Source organism: Centroberyx gerrardi, chromosome 15 (assembly GCF_048128805.1).
Source record: "Centroberyx gerrardi isolate f3 chromosome 15, fCenGer3.hap1.cur.20231027, whole genome shotgun sequence".
NCBI classification, from domain to species: domain Eukaryota; kingdom Metazoa; phylum Chordata; class Actinopteri; order Beryciformes; family Berycidae; genus Centroberyx; species Centroberyx gerrardi.
In genome coordinates this window covers 8605230-8627742 of record NC_136011.1, presented here as the reverse complement: position 1 = coordinate 8627742, position 22513 = coordinate 8605230, and the positions used below count along the sequence as shown (strand labels likewise).

Here is a 22513-nt window from a genome sequence, read left to right as displayed (position 1 = left end):
GTTAGAAACAGAAGAGAAAAGATAACACGAAGAACTGAGAGAGTTAAATTTGTATGATTTTATTTTGCGCACGTGTGCATGTGTGTGTGTGTGTGAGAGAGAGAGAGGGACTGATTCCCTGACATGGGGAGGGAAGATGAGTCCTTGCATTTTAGTAAAGACAACTGTCAAGCGTGCTGATATGTAAATGTTTTTACACTGAATTTCAGTTTAATGAAGATTTTATAGTGTTTCATTATCAACCTATTGCAGATGTATTACCTGTGAAAAGCTATATTGGTAGCTGTTCAGTTGAAACTGCAATGGCTTTAACAAATGAATCAGTGAAGGAGACATTTTAAACTGGAGAATTATTATTTCAAAGTACAGGGGTTATAACTGTGCACTTCACAGGATGGGCTTGGGATAAATACATGGCCTCTGCAGACACTAGGCTAATCATTTTGATAATGGCAGACCCTTCAACTTTTCTGTTAGAAAAAGTCTGCCTACCTTTGAATTATCTGACTACACATCGACACCAATTACCTAAGCACACACTGACAGTAGAGGTTGTGTGTTCTGTCTCCCAGAATTATCCTCCACCTGAACATCATCTCCTCTCTCTTACTCTTGTTGTGACCTCTGACCCCTGCAGGCACCAGTGGGAGACCCCCTTGACTCCTGGCAGGAGCGTTGCATATTAACCAGCCACTTGGGCACTGAGGCTTTTCCTCTATTAACATGCAACTGCCTCTCAGGAACTCATTAGCATCCTATTATTGTGGCTGCGGTCCTACGCAAGGTGCTCCCCAACCTCTTTGAGTACTCAACTGACTGAAGCATGGCCAGCTGAGATCTCTGTAATAGAAAGCAACTGAGAGCACGCTTTGTAGAGGTGCAAATCTCTCTAGGTACTGAACTAATATGATGAACATGCCAAACTACGCTAAATGCAATATGAATATGTATTGTATAAATGAAAAATAGTGTGCAGACAGACTCAGAGCTGCGATTAGTGCTGTCTCACAGGATTCAAATTGGGTATTGAAAAAGAGAACGTAAATGGCAAGTTGGCAGATGGTTTTAAAACTGCATATTAATTGATCATTTCTAATGGCTTAATATGCACAGGGAATGTGCAACGTGAGGTGAATATAAATAAGAAGGAGACGATTTCATATATTCCAGCTAATGCTTGGGACCTGCTTGCTTTATTCTTGTCTTTATTGGTGCACTGGGTCTAGGTGGGTTTGTATTCATCTGTTTGTTTTTCTCTTTCTGGGGCCTGTCTCTTCCAATTTCCGTTACTCACACTTACCTACGAGGAGAAAAAAAAGAGAAATCTAATCTCAGAAAATCTGAGCAGCTTTGAAATGCAATATTTCATGTGGTTTAAAAAGGCTGTCATCAAACACAGTAGCTTAGATTCACAATTTTGTCCTGGATGACTCTGGAGGCTTGGTTTGGGTGATATTTTCAGCATGCAGATCATCCGATCTTGTCCTTTTGGGAGAGTTAAGTGGTCTGTAAATGCACAGCAGTTTCTTTTAACTATTGTCAGTGTCACAGGCTTCATACAAGCCAGAAGCAATGCAAAAGGGACAGTAGCATTATGTCCAGATGTCATTTTGAATGAGACTAAGTCCACTCTAACCATGCTGTATTCATCTGGGTAGACGCTCTGCGGCATACGCGGGGTCCAACAGGCATTGTACTGGTGAAAGGGGACGCAGACAGGAAATTGGATTTCTTTTCCTCTCTAGACATGGTGGCATATGGGTGCTCCCCGCGTCCCCGTCATACGGCTCTCTCAATCACAGTCTGACTCACAGCGCAACACCATAAGGCCATTAGAGCTGGCTCACAGATGAATGCAATGCATAGACAGCGGTGCAGTGAATTACAGAGCAATCTCCCTCTCTGCCATTTCTAATGGGATACGGCTAGCACTTCAAAGAGCCACTTTCTTAAAGCAGGTGTCTGAGAAGCTGTAAGTATGCAACTTTAATGTTATGCTCAAACATCAATTTGAAATGAGACTGGGCCATGAAATTGTGTCCTTCTTGAACGTCAATAAACATTTCCACTACAGCGTCTCCTACCCCACATTGCATATGGACCACACGTTCATCCATTAAGGTCCAATATACCCAATATCCAATATGCTGTAATATTTCATAAAGTCCAAGTAATCCCATGTCTGATTTGATGCCTTGTATATATTCTGTGAGTTCAAGCTGATCACACTCTGGGTAGGATTACAAGTAAACACACCCATGCACACACCATGGACAAGCTGAAAAAAAAAGACAGAAAAAGTTTCTTCACTTGTTCTCTCTCTCCCTCTCCCTCTCCCTCTCTCACACACACACACAAAGGAGGAGGAAGAAGGAGATCCTTCTTCCTGATACTGCAGGCTCAATGTGAGGTGCAAAGCTTTGATCCTGCGCAAAGCACCTTCTACACGGATTACAAAACACATTATCAGTTTAATTAGAATATAAAAAATGAATGGAATTTCAAAATGAGTTTAGGGTGTTTATAGCACCAAGGAGTGTCACTTTTTGGGAAATCTTTCCAATTAAATGTTTCACTTGGATGCAATCATTTCCTTATTTACTCATTTCTCCAGCGCTTTCTGTTCTCATGAATTCTGCATAATTATCTTGTTTACTGTCAGTGTGTCTGGTGTGGAAACGTAATAGGAATATTGAACAAAAGGAAACAATAGTGCAACATAAATCCCGAAGCAGCAGAAACAATACGGAATATCAAATAGCATGCACACAGTTGAAGCACTATTTAGTCAGTGCAGACCTTACTGCAGAATATATAGACTTATATTTTCTCATTTTCCTTAAAACAGAGCAGGAAGCCCACCCTAACTCCACTGTAAGCATTTTAGTGTTATTAGATTGTGTAATAGTATACAGTGATTAGAGACAGCAAAGTAGGGAGAAAAGCAACTTCAAAGCATAAGCCAGCATATGAGCCCATGCAGTTAAGGGCATGTGTTATGTACAATGGCAGAAAACCCATTAAGTCTTACGTTTTCTCAAAAATATCTCTTCTCAAATGCAGCCTTTGCATTCCTGTTTGACTCCCCATATTTAATTCACCACCACTAACATCTTTGTGGCCCACAGCATACACCCCACGCACACTACCCAACACTTATCTGTTGGACAACAGGAAAACGTGTGAATTATTTAAGACAGCGCTGGACTCAAAACAGCTTGGAAAGCAATATGGTCTAAAAGAAGTCCTGCATTGGTTCACACAGCTGAACACGCAGATGTTAGATGAGGTTGAAACGGTGGGAGTGCATCCAACACTGCTAAACCAAGTGAACAGGATCGAATATACTTGACTCAATAAACCCAACTCATAAGCTACTCTAAACACTGCCTCAGGATGTGTAAATTGAATGATAACTCCTCGCGACATACTGTAATTAGTGGATACCTTTGAAGAGAGGCAGCAACAAGATTATCACTTCGAATTGTGAAATTGTCCAATTAACACCTTGTACATGCTCCAAGGCGCGCAGAGTGGATTATTTCCTACTTGGTGGAATGTTCTGCACAATTTCCAGATGAAGCCCAGTAAATAGCTACAGTTGGATGCAGTTTTAATGAGTTAGTGTGCGAGTTCTGATATCTGTTGGCATTGCGTTGTCAGTGCTGGCAGCGGTCTAGTTGGACGGGTGACTGTTACTCACAGGACGAGTGGCTGCTGGGGAAGCTCTTGCGTCCCTCGGAGACTAGATCTGGCTCTCCAGTGCACAACATCTTAGCATTCATCTGTCCGTCTGGGAAACAGCGCTGAAAATAATCCGGCCTGGGCCTGGAAAACAAATAAAACACAAAAGATGGTTCCTTTGTCCTCGGTGAGAAGACTTCCATATACTTGACAAAAAATGCTTTTCCTCCTGGGTATATTCATGAATACAACATGAGATGGTGTTTTCGGCTGCTTGGCCATAAATTTAGTGCGTCAAAGCTGGAAAATGTGAAATGGAGTCTGCGGAGCCAACAACGGCACATTTAGCATCAGTGATAGAGCCAGTTTAACTGCTTGAGTTTGTTTATCGTACCTGCCAACAATCAACTTGATAGTATTTGTGAAGACTCCATTCAGGGCCAGAGCCAGTGACACCGCTGCAGGAGAAGGATTGACAAACACAGACAAATTTGCATCTTACAAAGATGTCAGTGGCATCAGCATTATTGTTGAGGTGGAACAGACAAGGTTGACACAGCATTTACAACCCATTCAATTCACAAATAAAGTAAGATTTATGGGAGAAATGCTGCCTGCCAAGTGTTCAACTCCATTATACCATCCATGCAATAAAAGTTCTGGTATGTTGCCCGCTCTTCTGACATAATGTACAAATAAAACAGCCAATTACAGGATCCGTGGACTTTGGGAATCTCTGAGGCAACAGGATGGATAGGAGTCTTGTCAGGATTCATGTATGAAACTGCCTCTCATCATTTCTCAGGAGCTACAGTAGCAAGATAGCAGATACCCCAGGGTTCGCAGAGTCGCACACACAGAGACACACACACACGCTTATACACACAGGAAGTTCCCCAGTAGACCCTTTCATCTATAGCTGGATTGCATCCCTGTTGCAGCCAAACGTACTGGAGCTCTGATTTATTCTACTGCTCCTGTGGTGCCTCACATTCCGTATTCATAACTCTGTTCCGTCCCTACAGTAGATCCAGCTGAATGTGAGCGGTAATTCAAAAAGGAGTAACCAGAATGAGGCAAAAGCTGTCCTCATTAGCCTGCAAACATCTATCAAATGTGTTTAATAGGGAGGGAAAAGTCTGTGAAATGTCCTTTCAGTGGAGGTGTCAAAAAGACAGCAACTTGTTAGAGCCTATCCTCACTGTGCCTAAGTGTTGCTTCATTAAAGCATAAATCCTCAGTTAAACTTCGTTAATAGTGAGAATCTGGTCTACAGTTGGTTGACAGGTAGGTGTAACTATACATCCATTTAATTAGTTATGTAGCAAATCGCTGGGGGTCATCATTAGTCGGAGTGCCTGCCCCCATGGGCTAATCCCAGTAGTTTGTGGGCCAATTGAATTCACCCCACGCTCCCAGCACTCTGCTGTATTATCTCGCTGGCCTGCTGAGAGGAGCACAACGTCAACGTTATTTAACAGCTTGTTAATTTGGGCAAACTCCATACAGATCAGATGAAAGTCCAGAATGAGACATGTTCCATTTGACCAGTTCAATTAGCTTGTAAGCTGAAGCAAAAATGGGACGCCAAATTGCAATGTGTTCCCTTTCTCAGACCCCTCTCTCTAAGAGGAGGCTGAGCACTACAGGCTCCATCATGACGGGTTGAAAAGTAAATTGCATTATTATTATGGTCTGAGAAGGTAAATTGCACCCTCAGCGCTCTATAGAGTATCACAAAAAAATATAGAGGTCCACTCTCAGGCACCGGTCACAGTCCCTGTCTGCTACAGGTGGGGCAGCAGCCCAAGTGCTCTACCTGCATGTGGAGGGAGCATGCTGTAGACTCAGTCTCTGTACACAGCAAACAATGGTGCAGTTGTATGCCATGAAATATTGTGTTCAGTAGATGAATAATATTCTTTATGCTATTTAGCCACAATAAAAAATAATCACTGTAGAATCATCTACGTGTCATTCTCTCAGAGCAGTCTGCTAGCAAAGATAATAAAACTTTCAAAATATCTTCATTGTATCCCTGCTGATAGGAATCATGCAATTAAACAGCAGGAGTTGGGGACTGATAAAGGGTTATTAGACAACTGTACTAATGGAACGTTATGTTCCCTTAACTCCAAAGGAAATGAAGAGGTGGGGAGATGGAAGAATGTACTATCAAAAGTTAAATGCACTATATTAGTAAAACTAAGTCTCTTTGATATTACACAGGCATAAATCTAACTCAATAGCCTTAATTTATGCCAGCTCAGTTGTATCTGTATGAAAGTTTGTTTCATGTATTTAAAATTATAGGACCCTGGGGACAGCTTTGAACTTACTCAATCAGTGGGAGCATGGGGGACAGCCACTTATCACTGATGTGTTTTGTAGCTTGAGAAAATGGAGAATTTGATGAAAAAAGTCTATAGGTAGCTTGGGAGCCACGCAGTGTTCAAATTTATGATCATGCAGAAACTTGTTGGAATAATAAGCTCCTTTCTCTGGTGTTTTTTTTTTGTTGTTGTTGTTCTTCTTCTTTTTCTGACTGATGATGTTTTCCCGTACAGCAATAAAGCCTTGTAGCAGTGCTGCTCTGCAGGCTGTAATGGGCTTGTTAAGTGCTACACAGGACTGTAATCTCTACACTGATGCACTGAGCCACCCTCTCTCCACTCTCTTCATCTCTCTGTGTCTCTTTAATTGGATTTGTGTTAAACTTTCTTAATGCTCTCTGATGTGCCTCAGCCTCTGCAGGCCTCCCAACCCAAGGGAGATGGCAAAAGGGAAAAATCAACATGAAAGCAACGCCCAGATTGCTGGTTGAGACTTAAACAAATAGCATGAAATTTTAACTGGATGTAAATACTCATAGCTGCTGCGATTAAGATTAGTTTGTGCTGTGCCGTATTGACTATAACAACAGGAACAGATAATTGAATGATCTGCACCATTAAACACAAATTCACCAATAAAGTGGAACTGGATGAACAATTATACCTGGCTTCCAGGCATAATGGGGGAAAGATGGGAGATATTTAAGAGCTGAAAAGTGAGAAAGAGACAAGGCTTTATGGAGGTTGTTTATTTGAATACCAATTGGTAGTTATTCAAAAAATAATTATTCACCAGCAGCATCTAGGTGCATTAATCACCATAATAATAATAGTAATCATGTAGATTTCGTCGTCTACTGACCCCTTATTTGCGTATCCAAAGCAGGTTCAGAGATTGCGACCAACAGCAACAAAGACATCACTAAACATTTCAAGTAACTGGCTACACATACCTAAACACGCCTCCTTGATCTCCGTCTTGTCCGTCCTCCGAATTATCTTCACCACAAATATCACTGCCAAAGGGGTGAGGAAGGAAATTGCCTGAGGAAATAAAGACAAGACAAATTTACAGTTATTACACTGATATTAGCTAGATCATTCCATGGGGTCTGTTTTCCAGGTTTGTCGTAAAATGACTTCTCCTGCCTCGGGGAATGACATGGAGCTATCCATTTTGCAGAGTTTAACAAGGCAAACTAAGATGCCAAACAAGGCTCTTTATTGTTCTCTGGGGGTTCCTGTGCAGGAAAGACTTTTGCCCCTCACTTGATAGGAGATTTGGGCCTCCTCACCACCTAAGTAATTATTCATGGCTCAGAAAGTATTAATTACTTTCTGGCCAAATTCAATATTTTTTCTTTGCCTTAAGCAACAGTGATAGCGAAAATAAAGAGGGGCTTTCAATTCCATCATTATGCCACACATATTGAATTTCCCAGGACTGCCGTGCATCAGTTCAGCTGTCTGCACATCAGCATATCTCTGCCAATTATAAACTCATTTTGCACCTCACTATCACAATCTATCCTCACTATCCACTTTGAAGTAGCTGGACTCATATTTGCAATCACACTCTGATTCACATTCATGCTTACACTCCTAGTTGCTGCCTGAATCAGAATCAACCACAATGTATTCAGTAAGGACAGGAGTTTGTCTAGGTGGCATGGGTTAAGCAGCAGTTGACAATTACAGTCAAATGGTCAGCTTACAACTAGACTTCCAAAGCACACACTGTAGCTACTGACACACATAGTGCAAGAACAGGACCGCACATACAGGGCAAAGGGACAGTGCAAGACATGACAGACAGTAAACCTCTGGGCAGTGCAGGGTTGTGTGTTCAATATTTCTGCCATAAGGTATGGTTGCAATTGGACTGATACTTGGATCCACACAAGTTCCTCACACTTACAGTATATGTGACAATGTGACATTTGGACTATTTGCACTCACTGTCAGACTCCAACCAAGAGTGGTGGATACTCTGAGCAATGCAGAAACAGGCAACTTAGAGAGACAGGGTCAAATATGTATTAAAATGTTTCCTGGCAACAACGTGATTAAAGCAACAATGCAGAGGCAACTCAACAGCTGCCAAAAAGTTAGCCTGTGTATCACTGCCCTTAAGACACCTCAGTCACAGAAGTTCAGATCAGGTCATCACTGAAGTTGGGAGGGAGTGTGCAATGGGGGAACACTGCTTCCTCAGGCTGAGAGCCATTCTTCCACACAGGCTCAGAATTCATGCAGGTGGCAACAACTAGCCTGAGTAGGAAATAGGAAGACATGGTTGGCTCAACGTTGGTGGGGTTGTCGGCATTTGGCCACTGTTGGCTTACCTGGGAGCTTTCTTTTATCATCTCCTGACAGCATTTTCCGTTCGCCCTTCAAACTGCTTGACATCCTCGGAGTATAATACAGTTGTCAAGAGATGTGAACAGTTACATTTAGATGAGGAAACCGGTAGTTATTGGATTTGAGTTGCCATGGAAACACATTTCAGTCTCCAAAAAGATCTTTAAGGATTAATGTAAATGGTCGCACGTATAGTATTCTGGCACAACTTTACCCACTATAGCGTATATGTGCATGGAATGGGCAAAAGATACTTGCAGTACTGACAACAATAATATATTAGTAAAACCAACACATTTTGTCACATGGCCTTCATCAGGGTTTGTAAAACAACTCAAAAGCATATATGAATAAAAAAACAAACCAATAGAGGATTTTCATGCAAATATACCATACAGGGTACAGGACATAAGAGTGATACCTACCAACTGGAACTGAACCATTCTTATCTAATCTATTAATTCCATTCTTATTCTATTAGCTAATCTTAGTGTGTTTTTTGCATATGCTTTTGTATGATTGTTTTACAGACTTTTTTACGACTATATAATTGTTCTCAGTACTGCAAGTGTTACTGGTATCTCTTCTTTTCCAAAGGTCACATCTCTAAGGGTGTTAAAATGTTAAAATTTTTTCCATGTTTGACGGAGGTGAGTACACATCTCTACCTGCCTAAATCCCATTAAACAATTGATGCCTCTCACAAAGCGCCAGTCCGGAAGATGGACTAAACTCACATGTGCGGCTCTTAGGGAGATTCTCACTGTCGACGCTGTGCAAATGTCAACCAGTTAAGTAAATTCTCAACAATCATATTCAACACAACCAGTTTCAGTTATTTTCTGAATGATTAGTTACATTCTGAATCCAGCTTCCTGAGTTGCTCATTTTCCTTTTCATTTACTAATTACATGACATTTGAACTTGCCGATGTATGCGAACAGCCAGGGTTTCCTCTGAGGATGCAGCTTTCATTTTCAGGCACCGAGGTCTCTGATTGGACTTGCTAATTTGTGGGCTGTATGCTGTTAGCCTGTGTTTACACACACCCAAGTGAGTAATGTAACCTTTCGCTACTGTTATTGATCAGGAGGATTAGGATTGTAAGATCATTGGTCCAGACAACAATGGATTCAGGATAGCAGACCCAAGACAGCCCTGCCAGTCCTGTGTATCACAATATTCACAGATAATGAGAGAATTCAAATTAAAATGAACAGGAGTGACTCTTGAGGCTGGATCCAAGCTAATATATCTTAATGAAGGTCACAGTGAGTCATCATGTAGCTTCATGGAAATGCTCTCCATGGCCTATTTTTAATGCCCAGATAAATTTCCCACACCTCAGGGCCATTGTCAGACAGATGACATTGAAGGAGAGTGACTGCTGGATGTCAGCACCGCCAGCACTTTCCCCAAGAGGCATATGGGCGGGAGGCCTTTATCTTCCACTGATATTTTAGTGGCCTGTCATTATCGAAGATCCATGGGCATTGAAGTTAATGACATCTGTCAACATTTTTTATGAAGCACATAGTAAAAAGGAAATGGAAATAATGGACTGCAGTTGATAGCCCATGGGCTTATCTATTGCTGTTGGCTGGCACCTCAGCACTTCAGGTGATTGGCACAGGAAGTTTAATTGTATAGGCGTTCCTGTGTGTGTGTGTGTGTGTGTGTGGGTGTGTGTGCGTGCGCGTTTACTGGCTGGCAAGTGGCGTTTGAAGTCCACTGGAAGGATGTTTAGCCGCCTGATGCACTTTCAAATTCTTAAACCTCACAAATTGTTTGTTGTTGAGCAATTCAAAGCTCACGTTTCATTTGTGAGCAAATCCAATTCTTTTCATGTTTTAAACCTGTTATGTTTATCCATGTATAAAGGATAAAGGATTTTCAAACTGGGCCTTATTTTCTTAGTTTTTGCCATCATGACAATTGATTGTGTTCAAAATTTCATCACTTATTTCACTGTAGAGCTTTCCACTTGTAGAGCTGTTGAATACACACTGAAAAGGCCAAAAATCGATTAAAACACGTCCTTTCACTCACACTGCAGTTAAACATGTATTTAAATAGCTGAAATTGAACAATTCTCACAACATTTCAGTTATAATAGTCCATTTGATACTTTTTTAGCATTTCTCACACACTTGCTTGTTTACTCTGCTGGCTGCTGGTCTTCTGCCACGCTCTTCATATCAGAAGAAGTGCTAGAACGGCATTTCATTGCTTCATGGTGTTATTGTGATGAAAGGACGTGTTTTAAGTGCTTCTTTCTATTCAGCCCATGGTGAGTAATGGCTTAATGACAGCTTGATGTGGTGGACAAAGACTTTATTAGATATCCATAGTATAGTGTTCTACCAATGACCAATGTCATCATCAGCATCATCATCCCATTTCTTCCCCAGACAAGCACTATGGTAAACACATTCAGAAGGCATCCACATTATAGCTGTTTAAAAAAGCCATTGTGCTTGATAGGGCAGCACATTCTACTGAGCCTGCCAGCTTCTACAGTTTTAGTTGGTTCATATCACATTTTATATATTCAGCAACAGGGCAGTTGCAACTGTCAAACATATTGGGAACTCACAAAATGATCGTATTAAAATTGTTTCCCAAATAGATGATGTCATAAGAAGTTCTAATTTTGTTGTTCTTGTTAAAAGAAGAGCTGACTTTTGAACACGTGGAAATCCGTGGTGGCAGACAGCACAATTTGAAATATATATATATATCTTTCCAACAGCTGTTTTTGCTGTTGGTGTTGTCATATTGTATCATCATCTCTCCTTGAAAATGAGACCATCTACTGTCTGCCATCTAAGTCTGAAAGCAGCATATGACTCACAACAATATTACATTTAAAATGAACACTGGGAAGCCTAGTATATTGTAACTGTATTTCAGCCAATGATTGTTGCTCATTTTTGCAGAGAATTGCATTGAGAATGAAATCAGTACAGATGCTCCAATATGTGCTGGATCCAAGTGTCTACAGAGAGATTTTTTGGGGTTATTTGCTCGTTGTTTACAGCATGTGTCGTTGGCAGAAATATTATCAGTCCATGTTGTATTGGTGAGAACTGAATCACAACCCTGCGCTGCCCAGTTCTGTCCATGAGGAGAGGATATTTACATCCAAAACTACTAATCATCCCAGTCCCATAATGCACTTCACCTCAGCAGTGGAAAGAAGAGGCTTTACAGTATTGATCGTCCTAAATGAGGGATTTCTGCATTACACAGATTACTAAGAATTAAGCAGAGGATGTGTGCCCCTTTTGACCAATAAGCTACACCTCAATAATGATCAAGTAAGTCTTTAGTGGTGATCAAGGGTGTGATATAAGGAACGGGTAATAAGACATGTACTTACGAACATGACCCTCTTGGGGATGTGGTCTGACTCCACCAGAGGATTCTTGTAGAGCCAAAGCTCCTCTGGTTGAATCACTCTCTCAAAGGGCTCCAGGAACTCCGTAAATCTGAACAGAACAAACATACAATGTCTAGTAACTCATTTTGCATTTATATTTAGGCATTTGGCAGATGCATTTATCCAGTGCAATTTACAATGTGTGACCAGGTGTTTGATTGGATTTTCTGTTGTGGGCACTGAACTTCTGCCATAACTCATTTACCTTGTTTTTGTATCCAAACTTTCATTTCACCATAATGTCAGTATTCAAATATTTAAATCACTCATCAACAGCAGTGTGTGCAATGTATATTTGATTATGCTTGCATGGAGTTTTGGAAAGACTCTTAAATGTGTTTTTTCACAGTCACAAAGGACCAATGTTCTTCCACAAGGATAAACAACACTGAGGCAGGCAGCCATGTGGGCTGGGCGGCTTCACCCTACATCACCTACACTAAAGAGCCCTGCTGCCTCACACTCATATTGAATAGGAACAAATTAGCATGCCCCTGCTTCCTCCAGTCTCTCCCTGGCCACCCAGAGATCTGTCAGGCACGACCTTGTTCTCTGTCGTCCGAACAAAGACTTTTTGTCACCCCACTCTCAAACAATTCAATAGCCTCCTCTATTCTACAGCAGGGTTACAAGCTACTTCATAAAACCATAGTGAGCTCCAAATATTTAAAAAGCTAGACTCACAGCATAAGTGGATCATTTGAAACTACAGTACAGTATAGCTGGCAAATTGTCTGCTGGCAACAGAATGCAAAAGCAATCACACAAATTTTGTTTTGGGGGAAATTTAGTATTGGAATTAGGGAATAAGTGACTGAATGAGGAAATACCCCATGCAGGATCCAAAAAAACAAGTACAGATTCTGGCACATTTTTTGCCATGACATATAGACCTACTTAATTATCAATTTATTTGACTATGATCTCAGCTCTCTGGCTCGCTTTATTTGACTATGATCTCAGCTCTCTGGCTCGCTAGATACCTTCATCTCTTTTATGGAGAATAAAGTAACTTTAGGCTACCTGGCTTGCTAGTTAACGTTAGTGACTGAACCTAAGGTTATAGTATGTTACGTACATGCACAGAAGCACTGCTTAAACCGCAATGTGCTTTATTATAAAATGCTGGTGTGTTGTCTTACAATCATAAAAAGATGGCTCATGAAAATAAAAAAACTTCAAAGAGGTGAAGCAGTTGCCTAAAGGTTGGAGAAGCATTCTTGGGACCAGAACGATTCCAGTTCAAGCCCCCAGACTAGCTGGCTAGATCTCGGCAGAGAAAGTGACTGAGTAGCCCAATGCTCTCCCCACATTCAACAACTATGTGCCCTTCAGAAAGGCATTTATCCCCTATCTGCTCCAGTGGAGCTGCTCATTGGCCAACAGCAGAAGAGTGAGGATGAGCTGGGCAGCTACCAGGTGTGAATGTGTTTAACTGTTGAAGTGTGAAGCAGGCCATTGCCTAAAAGGCATGTGCATGTTCAGAAAACTTTTCCCGGATTAACATGGGTTGCTTTTAATTTTAACTATGTTTCATGAAAAATCTCTTCCATTTTTTTTTTTAAGACATGCGGCCCAGTACACACTGTGGAGAGTCTATTTGTTGGTCTGCTGATTACTATGTGTCATGATTTTCTTTTGCAGAGAGCAGACTAATCAGTGCTAGCTCATTTTACACCTTGCTGAGCCTCTGTGCATGATTCCTCTACTGCATTACATTTATGGTATGCGGCGCACAACAAATTACACTGTGCTAATGACACACAATATGCTTCATGAATTACTCAATTTACCCAGCTGCTCTTCTCTTAAGCTCCCTTGTTCAGACTTCACTGACAGAGAATCTAGTCCCGAGGGATTAAAAGCACATTGATGCATGTAGAGACATAGAGTCTGTCAAGCCACATCCATGCCCCCCACCCTCACCCAAAACACCCACAGGCCGCCCCACCTCCCAGATCACCGACTACTGCAGCAGTCTACCTGTCACTCTGCAAGGCTTATCTTGCATCCAGCCCCCTAACATCTTCATGGGTTTCAGGCACACACTCACCCAAGGTAACCCTGCAGATAAAGAGTGATCTGCAGGATAGTTGCTGTGGTGGGTTCATGTTAGGATAGACATGCACACAATTACAAAAACATAAGGAATTGCACAGGTCCTGTCAAAGGGCGTGCATTTCAGTAAAGGCTGTGGGGAAACAAAACGTGTTGACATGCATTAAATGGGCAATTGTATCATTGGATGTAATGGCCTTACATTCAAATTGAAGTTGACCCAGCAAGCATTTGACAGCCAAGTTCAACATCCAATCACAAAAAAGCACAAGATTTAGACAATATTCTAATATGGCACAGTAAGAATTCTTAATAAAACAGATTTGGAAATTGTTTTGAATTGATATCAGAAAGATATTTAAGTCCTTTTTCATAAAACGATGCAGGTAGCAGCTGTGAATGACAATAGACATTTCAGCTTTCATTTTGGCACTGTATTTATATGGGTTTTCAATGTCGGTGCAAGCAGTTGTATCAGCATCTATTCAACATCAAAATGTTTGCTGGGGATGATCTTTTTCATAAGCTCAAAGTAAAAATGCCTTTTGGACATGCAATAATATTTCTATTTCTTTTGGAGAATCAAATCTCAAATTAGTATCAAATCTCCTCTAACAAATCAATACAACCTACAAAGATTTCCCTCGGCTCGAGATTCAGATTGAGTTTTTGCCTCACCTTCTTCTTTCAAACTATAAACTTGATTAAAAAAGACTCCAATAGGCTTTTGACATACTTTAAGGGCTCCAAGGCTCCCAGCGTCAAACAGAGTTAGAATTAATGAAGCCTTTATCTTTTATTCCAACCACATGGATAGAGGCGGCTGTCCTTTTGTGGAAATGAATGTTACTTCTATTGTAATTTACAGGCAGAGATCAAAGCAATAAGATGAGCATCCTTTACAGGTTGAGACAGTGGGCGCATTTGTCAGTGTGAAGAAGGAAGGACAGTGTTGATCACAGCCACATTAGCAGAGCTAATGTCAGAGCTCGGAGAGGTAATGACATACACAGCATGAACGCCAATCTATCCTGCTGGGGAATAATTGTAATCACATTGGTCCCAAGCCCTCCTGTGTGTGTGTGTGTGTGTGTGTGTGTGTGTGTGTGTGTGTGTGTGTGTGTGTGTTTGTGTGTGTGTGTGTGTGCGTGTGTGTGTATGTGTGTGTGTGCACGTGTGTGTGTACGTCAAAGAGAGAGAGAGAGAGAAACAGAGAAGCAGAGAGTGAGAGAGAAAGAGACAGACATGAGATCCAATCAGGACTGGGCCAGGTTTAACTCAAAATGGGAAAGAAGGAGATGAAGTTGCAAAGGAGCAGAGGAAGAGTGTTTGATCTTGTTTGATCATGCCTGCTCGCAGTGCAGGGGCAGATCATTGTTTGTCTGCAGAGGCACACTCTCATCGGTGCTACAATGAGACCCCAGGCCCTCTGACACAAACTCTGGCCAGAATAGATGAGCTTACTAAGTGGACATAAATACAAGGCACACAAAAGGCCCTGAACTCAGCACCGCCTGCTGGCTGCCTGGGGAGCACCTCATTCTGTTTTATTTGTCTGTATTAGCTCTAGTGAAGTTATTGAGCACAGGCACAATGCCTTCTATAGGGGCCAAAACCTTATTGAATGACCGCTCGCCTCAAGACAGCCTAGTCAGTCTTATAGAGAATGTGTGAAGTTCTTAATGATAATCGATGTTGCCATCAGACTTGGTGAAAACTTTAGGGAGGTATAATGCTGAGAAGCCTCATTTCCTGCTAATGGTTTCCTAATTGTAGGAGCCGTTAATGTTCTATGGACAAAGGGTATGCCACATACATTCACATTAATTTCCATACAGAACAGATTATAATTACCCTTTGGTCCTGGCTTTAAAACTTGAAGTCTGACCTTTTCCATCAGAACAACTTTTTAGCACTTTGCATCTTCCTCTGTTGCTCTCCATAAAAGATCCACAATTGGACCAATTTATCATCACCAATCCTTATCCATCTGCTAGACGCATATTCTGAAACTGGCAAGCATAACCGCAGGCAAGGAGATAAAGCTGAGTTATTTTTCAAGATCTCTTCTCTCCCCAGCTGCAACACTTAAAGAGAGATATAGCACATGGCAGCAAGAACAATAGGAGCAGCTAATTCGAAAGGTCTTGATTTACAATGCATTGTGAGGAGAATATACAGATATGGCCTTGGGAATATACTGTATGTCTTAAGCTGTGCCGCCATGACAGAATGTAAAAAAGTTGAGAAATTCCTCCTTGATTAGTTAGATATGCTGCAAAGCAATCAGGCATACAGTAGCTTGGAAAAGCTCAGTTCGGATTAAACTATTTACTTTAGGCAAGCTTCCATTTTCGCAAACCCAAGTCTGAAAGTAATCTTCTGGCTCGATCCCTGTGTGTGTGTGTCTGTGTGAGCATTCGTGCATCAACCTAACACAGATATAGCCAAACAGAAGCAGAGCAATTTCATCAATATTGATCGTATTATACCTGCTTGCAGGGGTTGGCCAAGCGAGAGCAAAAAAGCCTGAAGCTCTTATTAAACTACAGTCACACAGCATTTATCTACAGGTGCAGGACGCCACCGAGCAGCTGTTACACCGCATAGCTCACTTAGCAGTCGGGGTGTGTGACCTTCACCTCTCAAGGGGAGTGGGAGATATCAGGCACTATAGCTTTACAATGCACCACACACAGCAGGAGATCTGTGTTAGAGTTAACTCTGAGCTTGTCTTGCCCTCCTCTGGGGTAAGTTCAGCTGTAGTCTTACATCGCACGGCCTTTCTTCTCACTTCGTTTCACTGTGTGTTAGCGCTGTGCCGGTGCAGGGTAAAAGTATGACTGCTGCCATTGTCGAGTTTGTATTTCTTAAACCAATCATGATCCAGGGCAGTATTCAAAATTAAAAAGTTTAGATCTGTTGATGGGCTAGGACCAAGTTCTCCTGTGTAGCGAAGGGACAGGGGAAAAACCAACTGGAGCTGATCATCTGCCAGTGTCTGGGACATAAGTTGAAATCGCTTCAACACACCAGTTCAGAGGTATGTCGCCGCCTTTCTCTCTGAGCCTGATGGCTCCCTAATGTCACTCCCACTCATTACTTCAGCCATTCAGTCATACAGCGGGGAGCAAGTGAAAAGTGGCTGTGTGAGATTTACAGGCTACGAGGATCAGAGGTTGTGTTGAGCCCTGAGGGAAATTCCACTTCCCCTTCTCTTCAGTGCATCTCTTGGTTCATTTGCCACTAGTAACTTCCCATTCGGCCTCTTAAAGGCCATCACATCCAATTGGTGAACTTTGCTGCTCAATAGAGCTAAATGGTCAGCGGTGGATGATGAGAGCCTATAGGCCTTAATACATTTTATGTCTGAAAACATGTATTAGTGTGTAGAAAATTAGAGTGTGGAGGAGAGACTCAGGGATGGAAATGAGAGATAAGAAGAGATGGGAAGAGAGAGAATGGTAGAGAGTGGAAAATAGAGGAAACTATTCCAATAGTGGCTGACATACAGGCAGGCAGTCATGGATTGGCCGAATCACCAACATACTGACAAAACACACTGAGCATGCCTGGGCCCTCTGACCAGGGGCTCTTGGCTGTGCCACAGTCCAGGCTCATATTAAAGGCTGACCATGCTTGGACTGTAGAACAAGCTTCCCAAAAATGTTAGGTCAGCAGAACCCTCTGGCATTTTAAAAAACATTTAAAGACCCACTTTTTCTCTGTGGCCTTTCGCTGACTGATGTGTTTTATCTACTTTTCTGGAATGTGTTTGTTCTTTTTTGTCTGTTCACATTGCTTTCTGTTATATCATTTTTTTCTTTTAAAGTTGTGAAGCGCTCTGTAATAAAAGTGTTTTGCGTGAAAGGTGCTGTATAAATAAAGTTGACTTGACTTGAGGTGACATACACACCACATACTGTATGTGTCAAGTAAGTGAGTAAACTTTCTGGCACGCACTGTGTTGTGCAATGTGGCAAACCCACCCACATGTAGACTAAAACAAATGATAGAAAGTATTTGTGAACACTCTTTGACTCAGGTTTGATAGATATACAGTAAACTAATGTATTTTCACAATGTTATTTTCCACCAACAGGAGGTTGTCAGGAGCTTGTACGTCCGTAAAATGTGCTGTCATGATGTTTCAACCTGTGTACAATTTAAAAAGCAACATTTCCATGATTGACGGATGTGAGTCACCGCAGGGGAGCCTCAGTTTACTCCAAATCCACAGCTAACACACTGAACATTGCTGTCATGAAATAGTACAGAATAGGTATTTTCTATCACTTAAAATGCAATTTCTCACCCTGTGCAGTAAAAATCCTGAGTTTGCTATTCCGGAAAAGCCAAATCTAGCTCGTCTGGTACGGCTGGATTAAAATAAAGACAGCTGGGTGTCCTTGATTTAATAAAGCACCACTGCTGCAATTCGATTAGGGGTGGGTCACAGTGGAGAAAGAGGGGAGCAGATTGAGGATACATCTCTGATTTAATTATGCTGCTTTATTTCTTTCTTTATTGGACCGCTAGCCCAGAGCTCGGTGCTGCTGTCTTGACAATCAATGTGTGTTTATATGTGGTGTTGATTGTAAGGGGCCGGTTTCTGTGCTTTTTGTGACAGGGAGATTCAAGCAGACTTTAGTATCAATCTACCCAGCTGTTTCCCATGGGCCTCCTCGGCTCCAGAAACATAAAGTAATAGAGATGTGAGGCTGCACGTTTTGGCTGTAAAGGGGCCAGATTGCACAGAGATGCTTGGAAACAGTGGGTACTGAAGCTGGATGTGAGGTTGTGGAGGAGTGTGTGGCTGGCAGTGGAGATGGGCTTAAAGACTGGGCGTCGGAGACAGGACTGAGGCCGGGGGACTGGAGCTTTAGGCTAAGGAAATAGTACGCCTGGGAGGATAAATGGAGAAGCACATCAATTCTCACACCCGACATCACAGCCACAGCCAGAGGAGAAAAAAGCGGAAACAAGTGGGATATATTATATTTTTAGCCAAGGATCACAGTCAAACAACCTGCTCAGGGGAAAATTCTAATGTGTAGGGGTGTCCTGAATGCCCCTTACAGCAAACGCCCAAGCCGTTTCAAGCCGTTTCCAAGCCGTAGTTAATCAATGCAGTTGCTTTTAGACGAGTTGAAAACAGACAGCCTAGACATTATGTATTTTCCCAGTGGCTTCCGCATACTGTACACTGCAGCTCAGAGTTTTGCAGGTGTGATTTTCCCTCTCTGTCTGTCCGTTTGTGTTAGTGGTTACAGTCAGGGCCTTGGCCAAACGTGTCAAGAATGCTCAGCAGCAGCCCCGTGACAAGCAGGGCCGGGGAGTGAGGAGGGGAACGGGATAGATGCTGAGTGACACTCGGCTAGCTCTGGCTTCCCCAGAGATTTCCTTTCACAAGTTGGCTAAAGGGAATAGGAAAAGTGAAAACACCATCGTCTCCCTGTCACTCAAAACCCCGGTGGAGGATGCGGGGGAAAATGCAGGATCAATTTCTATCACATTGCGTAATTACCCTTTCACACCGGCCAATTCAAGAGGGCGTATTAAAGAAGAAACAATATAATGAGGAGAGAAATGAGGGCCGACTCGGGCCGACTACAGGTGTCTCGTCGTGATGAAAGCTCCAGGGACACTTTCAGAAAGGTCAGGGGCCCGGCTTTGTGGCAGGCATTAGGAAATGCAATGGCCTGAAGCTGGCAAGACACAGCCAAGGGACACCGAGGGATTGGGGGATCAAGGAAGCATGGTGGGGGGGTTCCCGACTCGCAGCAGGAAAGAGAGGAGCAAGGCTGCTGTGCTCAGATGATTTCCCAGCAGGCTTTGCAAATGCTCAATAGGTCCAAGCCACATATTCATGGAGCGTGCTGGGTAAATACGTCGACTTTACCATTCCATTAGCATCGGCTCATCAGATTTGTTGAGTTTTTCACTTTCAGTTCTACACTTTGCATTTTTATGCTTCGAAGAACCACTTTTCGGCTACTGCGCCATATAGAGTTAAAGGAAAACGTCACGCTGGGACACTCTTAGACTGTTACATATAAACAATTTGTGATGTTCAATGCATTCCAGGAGTTATTTTGTGATTTACTATTTTGGTATACCAACTTTCCCTCAAAAACCCAGAGAACAGGCATGTACTTATTGCATTCAACTGTGGGTTATAGGTATAGGGGAGAAAAAGTGAGTCTCGACCCACTCAAAACACACTCAAAACACACAGTATGTCTTGTGTCTTGTGTCATTCTGGTCTATTGAGGCAGCTGTCAGTGGATGAATTGGTATCTCTGCCTCTTCTACAATGGATTTCTCACTGTATGATTGTTGAACGTCGGTGCAAAATGGTGAGTGTAGAAAGAAGCCCTCGCTTTATTCTGAGGGGCTGACACTAAAATCGTTTACTGTTAATGTTTTAGATCGCTGAAAAATTCTCTTCTATCAAACTGCTAATGGTTGTAGCTGCGTTGGAAATATCTTGATGTGATGTGACGTGACATCCTCTGCGTTTGGCCGGTTATCCACGAGAATAAGAAAAATAAGCCACCGAACAACAGTGGACCCAGAAAGGCGAGGTACATTGCCAGTGTGTAAGGTGGATTTTTCCTTTAATAACTGGTATGAAACAGAACTGTTTGCACTACATTTAGGTGAAGAATTTATTCCACTCATGCTCACTTAACAGTTACACTTACCCCAGCGCTATATAATCATCCCGTGAGCTCTGATTAAACCACACTCTCTGAAGGGTGACGACTCGCGGGAATTATATGACAGTATACCTCTAAGTTCTTTACTCATCCAAGGTTAAATCTGGGTTACGCTACATGTCCCCGCTTTGAAACTGATTGTTATCATAAAAAAACAGCCCCGCTCAGGCACAGAAAATTAAATCGGCAGGCAAAACAACTGACATCTACAGTCAGCTCGGAGGTTAGGGAATCTGTGTGTTTGAGCTAACCGCATACACAATGTTACAGCGCCACAGTATGTATGTAGACGCTTGTGTGTATACAGTATGAGTGTGTGTGCATTTGTATGTGTGCTTTTGCTTGTGTGCATTGGCCGGGTGTTCGGCATGAGGGTAAACATGCGGGGAGAGAACGAGAGAGGTAGGAAGGACGGAGGTGGAAAGAATTAGACCAAGACACCATGATCACTCACACTGGCTGTGATCTTCGGCACAGATATGGGACTGGGCCACCAAACTGACATTTATCAGTGTTGACATGCTCATTATTCATCCCAGCAAATGTCAAAGACGACAGCATCAGAAGAGAAATTCCAGCTCGGCAGTCTTGGCTCATTCATGGGACGCAGCGGAGAGGGGAAAACATACACACACCCCTCCCCACACCCACAGAGCATCGAACCAGGTCATTAGCAGCATCAGAAGCCAAGATGCAGTAAGGAAGAGCACACACACACACAGAGAGTAGATGCACACAGACAGATACTGTACATATTCTCATGCATGCAGGCAGACACTCTTTCTCTCTCTCACACACCCACACACACACACAGACACAAAGTGATGCTATACTTTATGAATCTATAACCACTTAGATGTGTACTGATCTGTAAACTGTATATGTTCTCGCACTTCTACACTCTTTCCCTGCCTTCGGGGCAATTTAAGTTTCAGGGCTATTTGAATTTATTTCATTTCTCTTGCTGGTTATTTGTGTTTTCTTGTCTGTGTACCACTCTTCTCCATGGTGAATTTTGATTCTGTCTTCCAATTCACCCGTGTCTCTCTTTGTCATCTTGATTTTTTTTTCTTTTTCTTGAAGGAGGAGGTGTTTTTTTTTTATAAGCCTCGAAGGATTTCTTCTGTCTCACCTGCAAAGACAGAAGATTATATTTCTTCTCTCATTCAGTTTTCGTGATTTGCATGTGCAAATAAGCAAACCTGAAAACTAAACCTTTTAGCTTTGACAAGAGCTGAATTTCCATTTGGGGATAATGAGGATAATAAAGATTTGTTCTACTGTACATGCAAACCTGCACACATGCAGAGACACACAGGGATGTAGAGGAGGGTAAACCCACCTAAACTCAATTTCACCTCCTTTTTATTTGCAGAAAAGAGTTTATCCAACTTTTTAGGCTGATATAAATCTTTGTAGATTTAGATTTATTTATATGTAAATTTAATATAGATCATAGTAAGTAGTATCAAGCTCATGTAGGTTATGACAGGGTCTTTTAAGGGGGAAATAAAGCATAAATTAATGTTTATCTGAAAATAATAGAGATTTTTGATAATATAGGTTGTTTGCGCCTTATGGTGATCACTGAGTGGCGGTTTATTAATTTATTACTAAACCACGGAACATACCCGTGTAATCATTCCTGTTATAGAAAATTAGAAAAATTAGAAAGTTGTAAAACTGTCAGATGTTCCTCTAACTCTTAACTTCCTCAGACTGTGATATATATATATTATATATATTGTATATCCGCTGATTCACCTAGCAGTGGCAGAAAGTTTTGGGAGAGTGAGCTATCAGTCTGCACTGCATTGTCTGAAGAAGGGAGCCACAAAGGGGCCATCAAGGAAAGTGTTTGGTCTGACAGCAAAACCCAGGGGCCTGATGGATGGACATCCATACACACACAC

General features: G+C 42.0%; 1 protein-coding gene across 1 annotated transcript in view; it reads right to left on the bottom strand.

Moving 5' to 3' along the window:
• Positions 1-22513, bottom strand: part of plpp4 (phospholipid phosphatase 4) — a 38323-nt gene that overhangs the window by 5686 nt on the left and 10124 nt on the right. The window contains exons 2-5 of the mRNA XM_071913312.1: positions 11761-11869; positions 6971-7061; positions 4079-4142; positions 3704-3828 (exon numbers count right to left, since the gene is read on the bottom strand). Coding sequence (XP_071769413.1) covers positions 3704-3828; positions 4079-4142; positions 6971-7061; positions 11761-11869 — 389 coding nt within the window. The remainder of the gene's footprint in view (positions 1-3703; positions 3829-4078; positions 4143-6970; positions 7062-11760; positions 11870-22513) is intronic.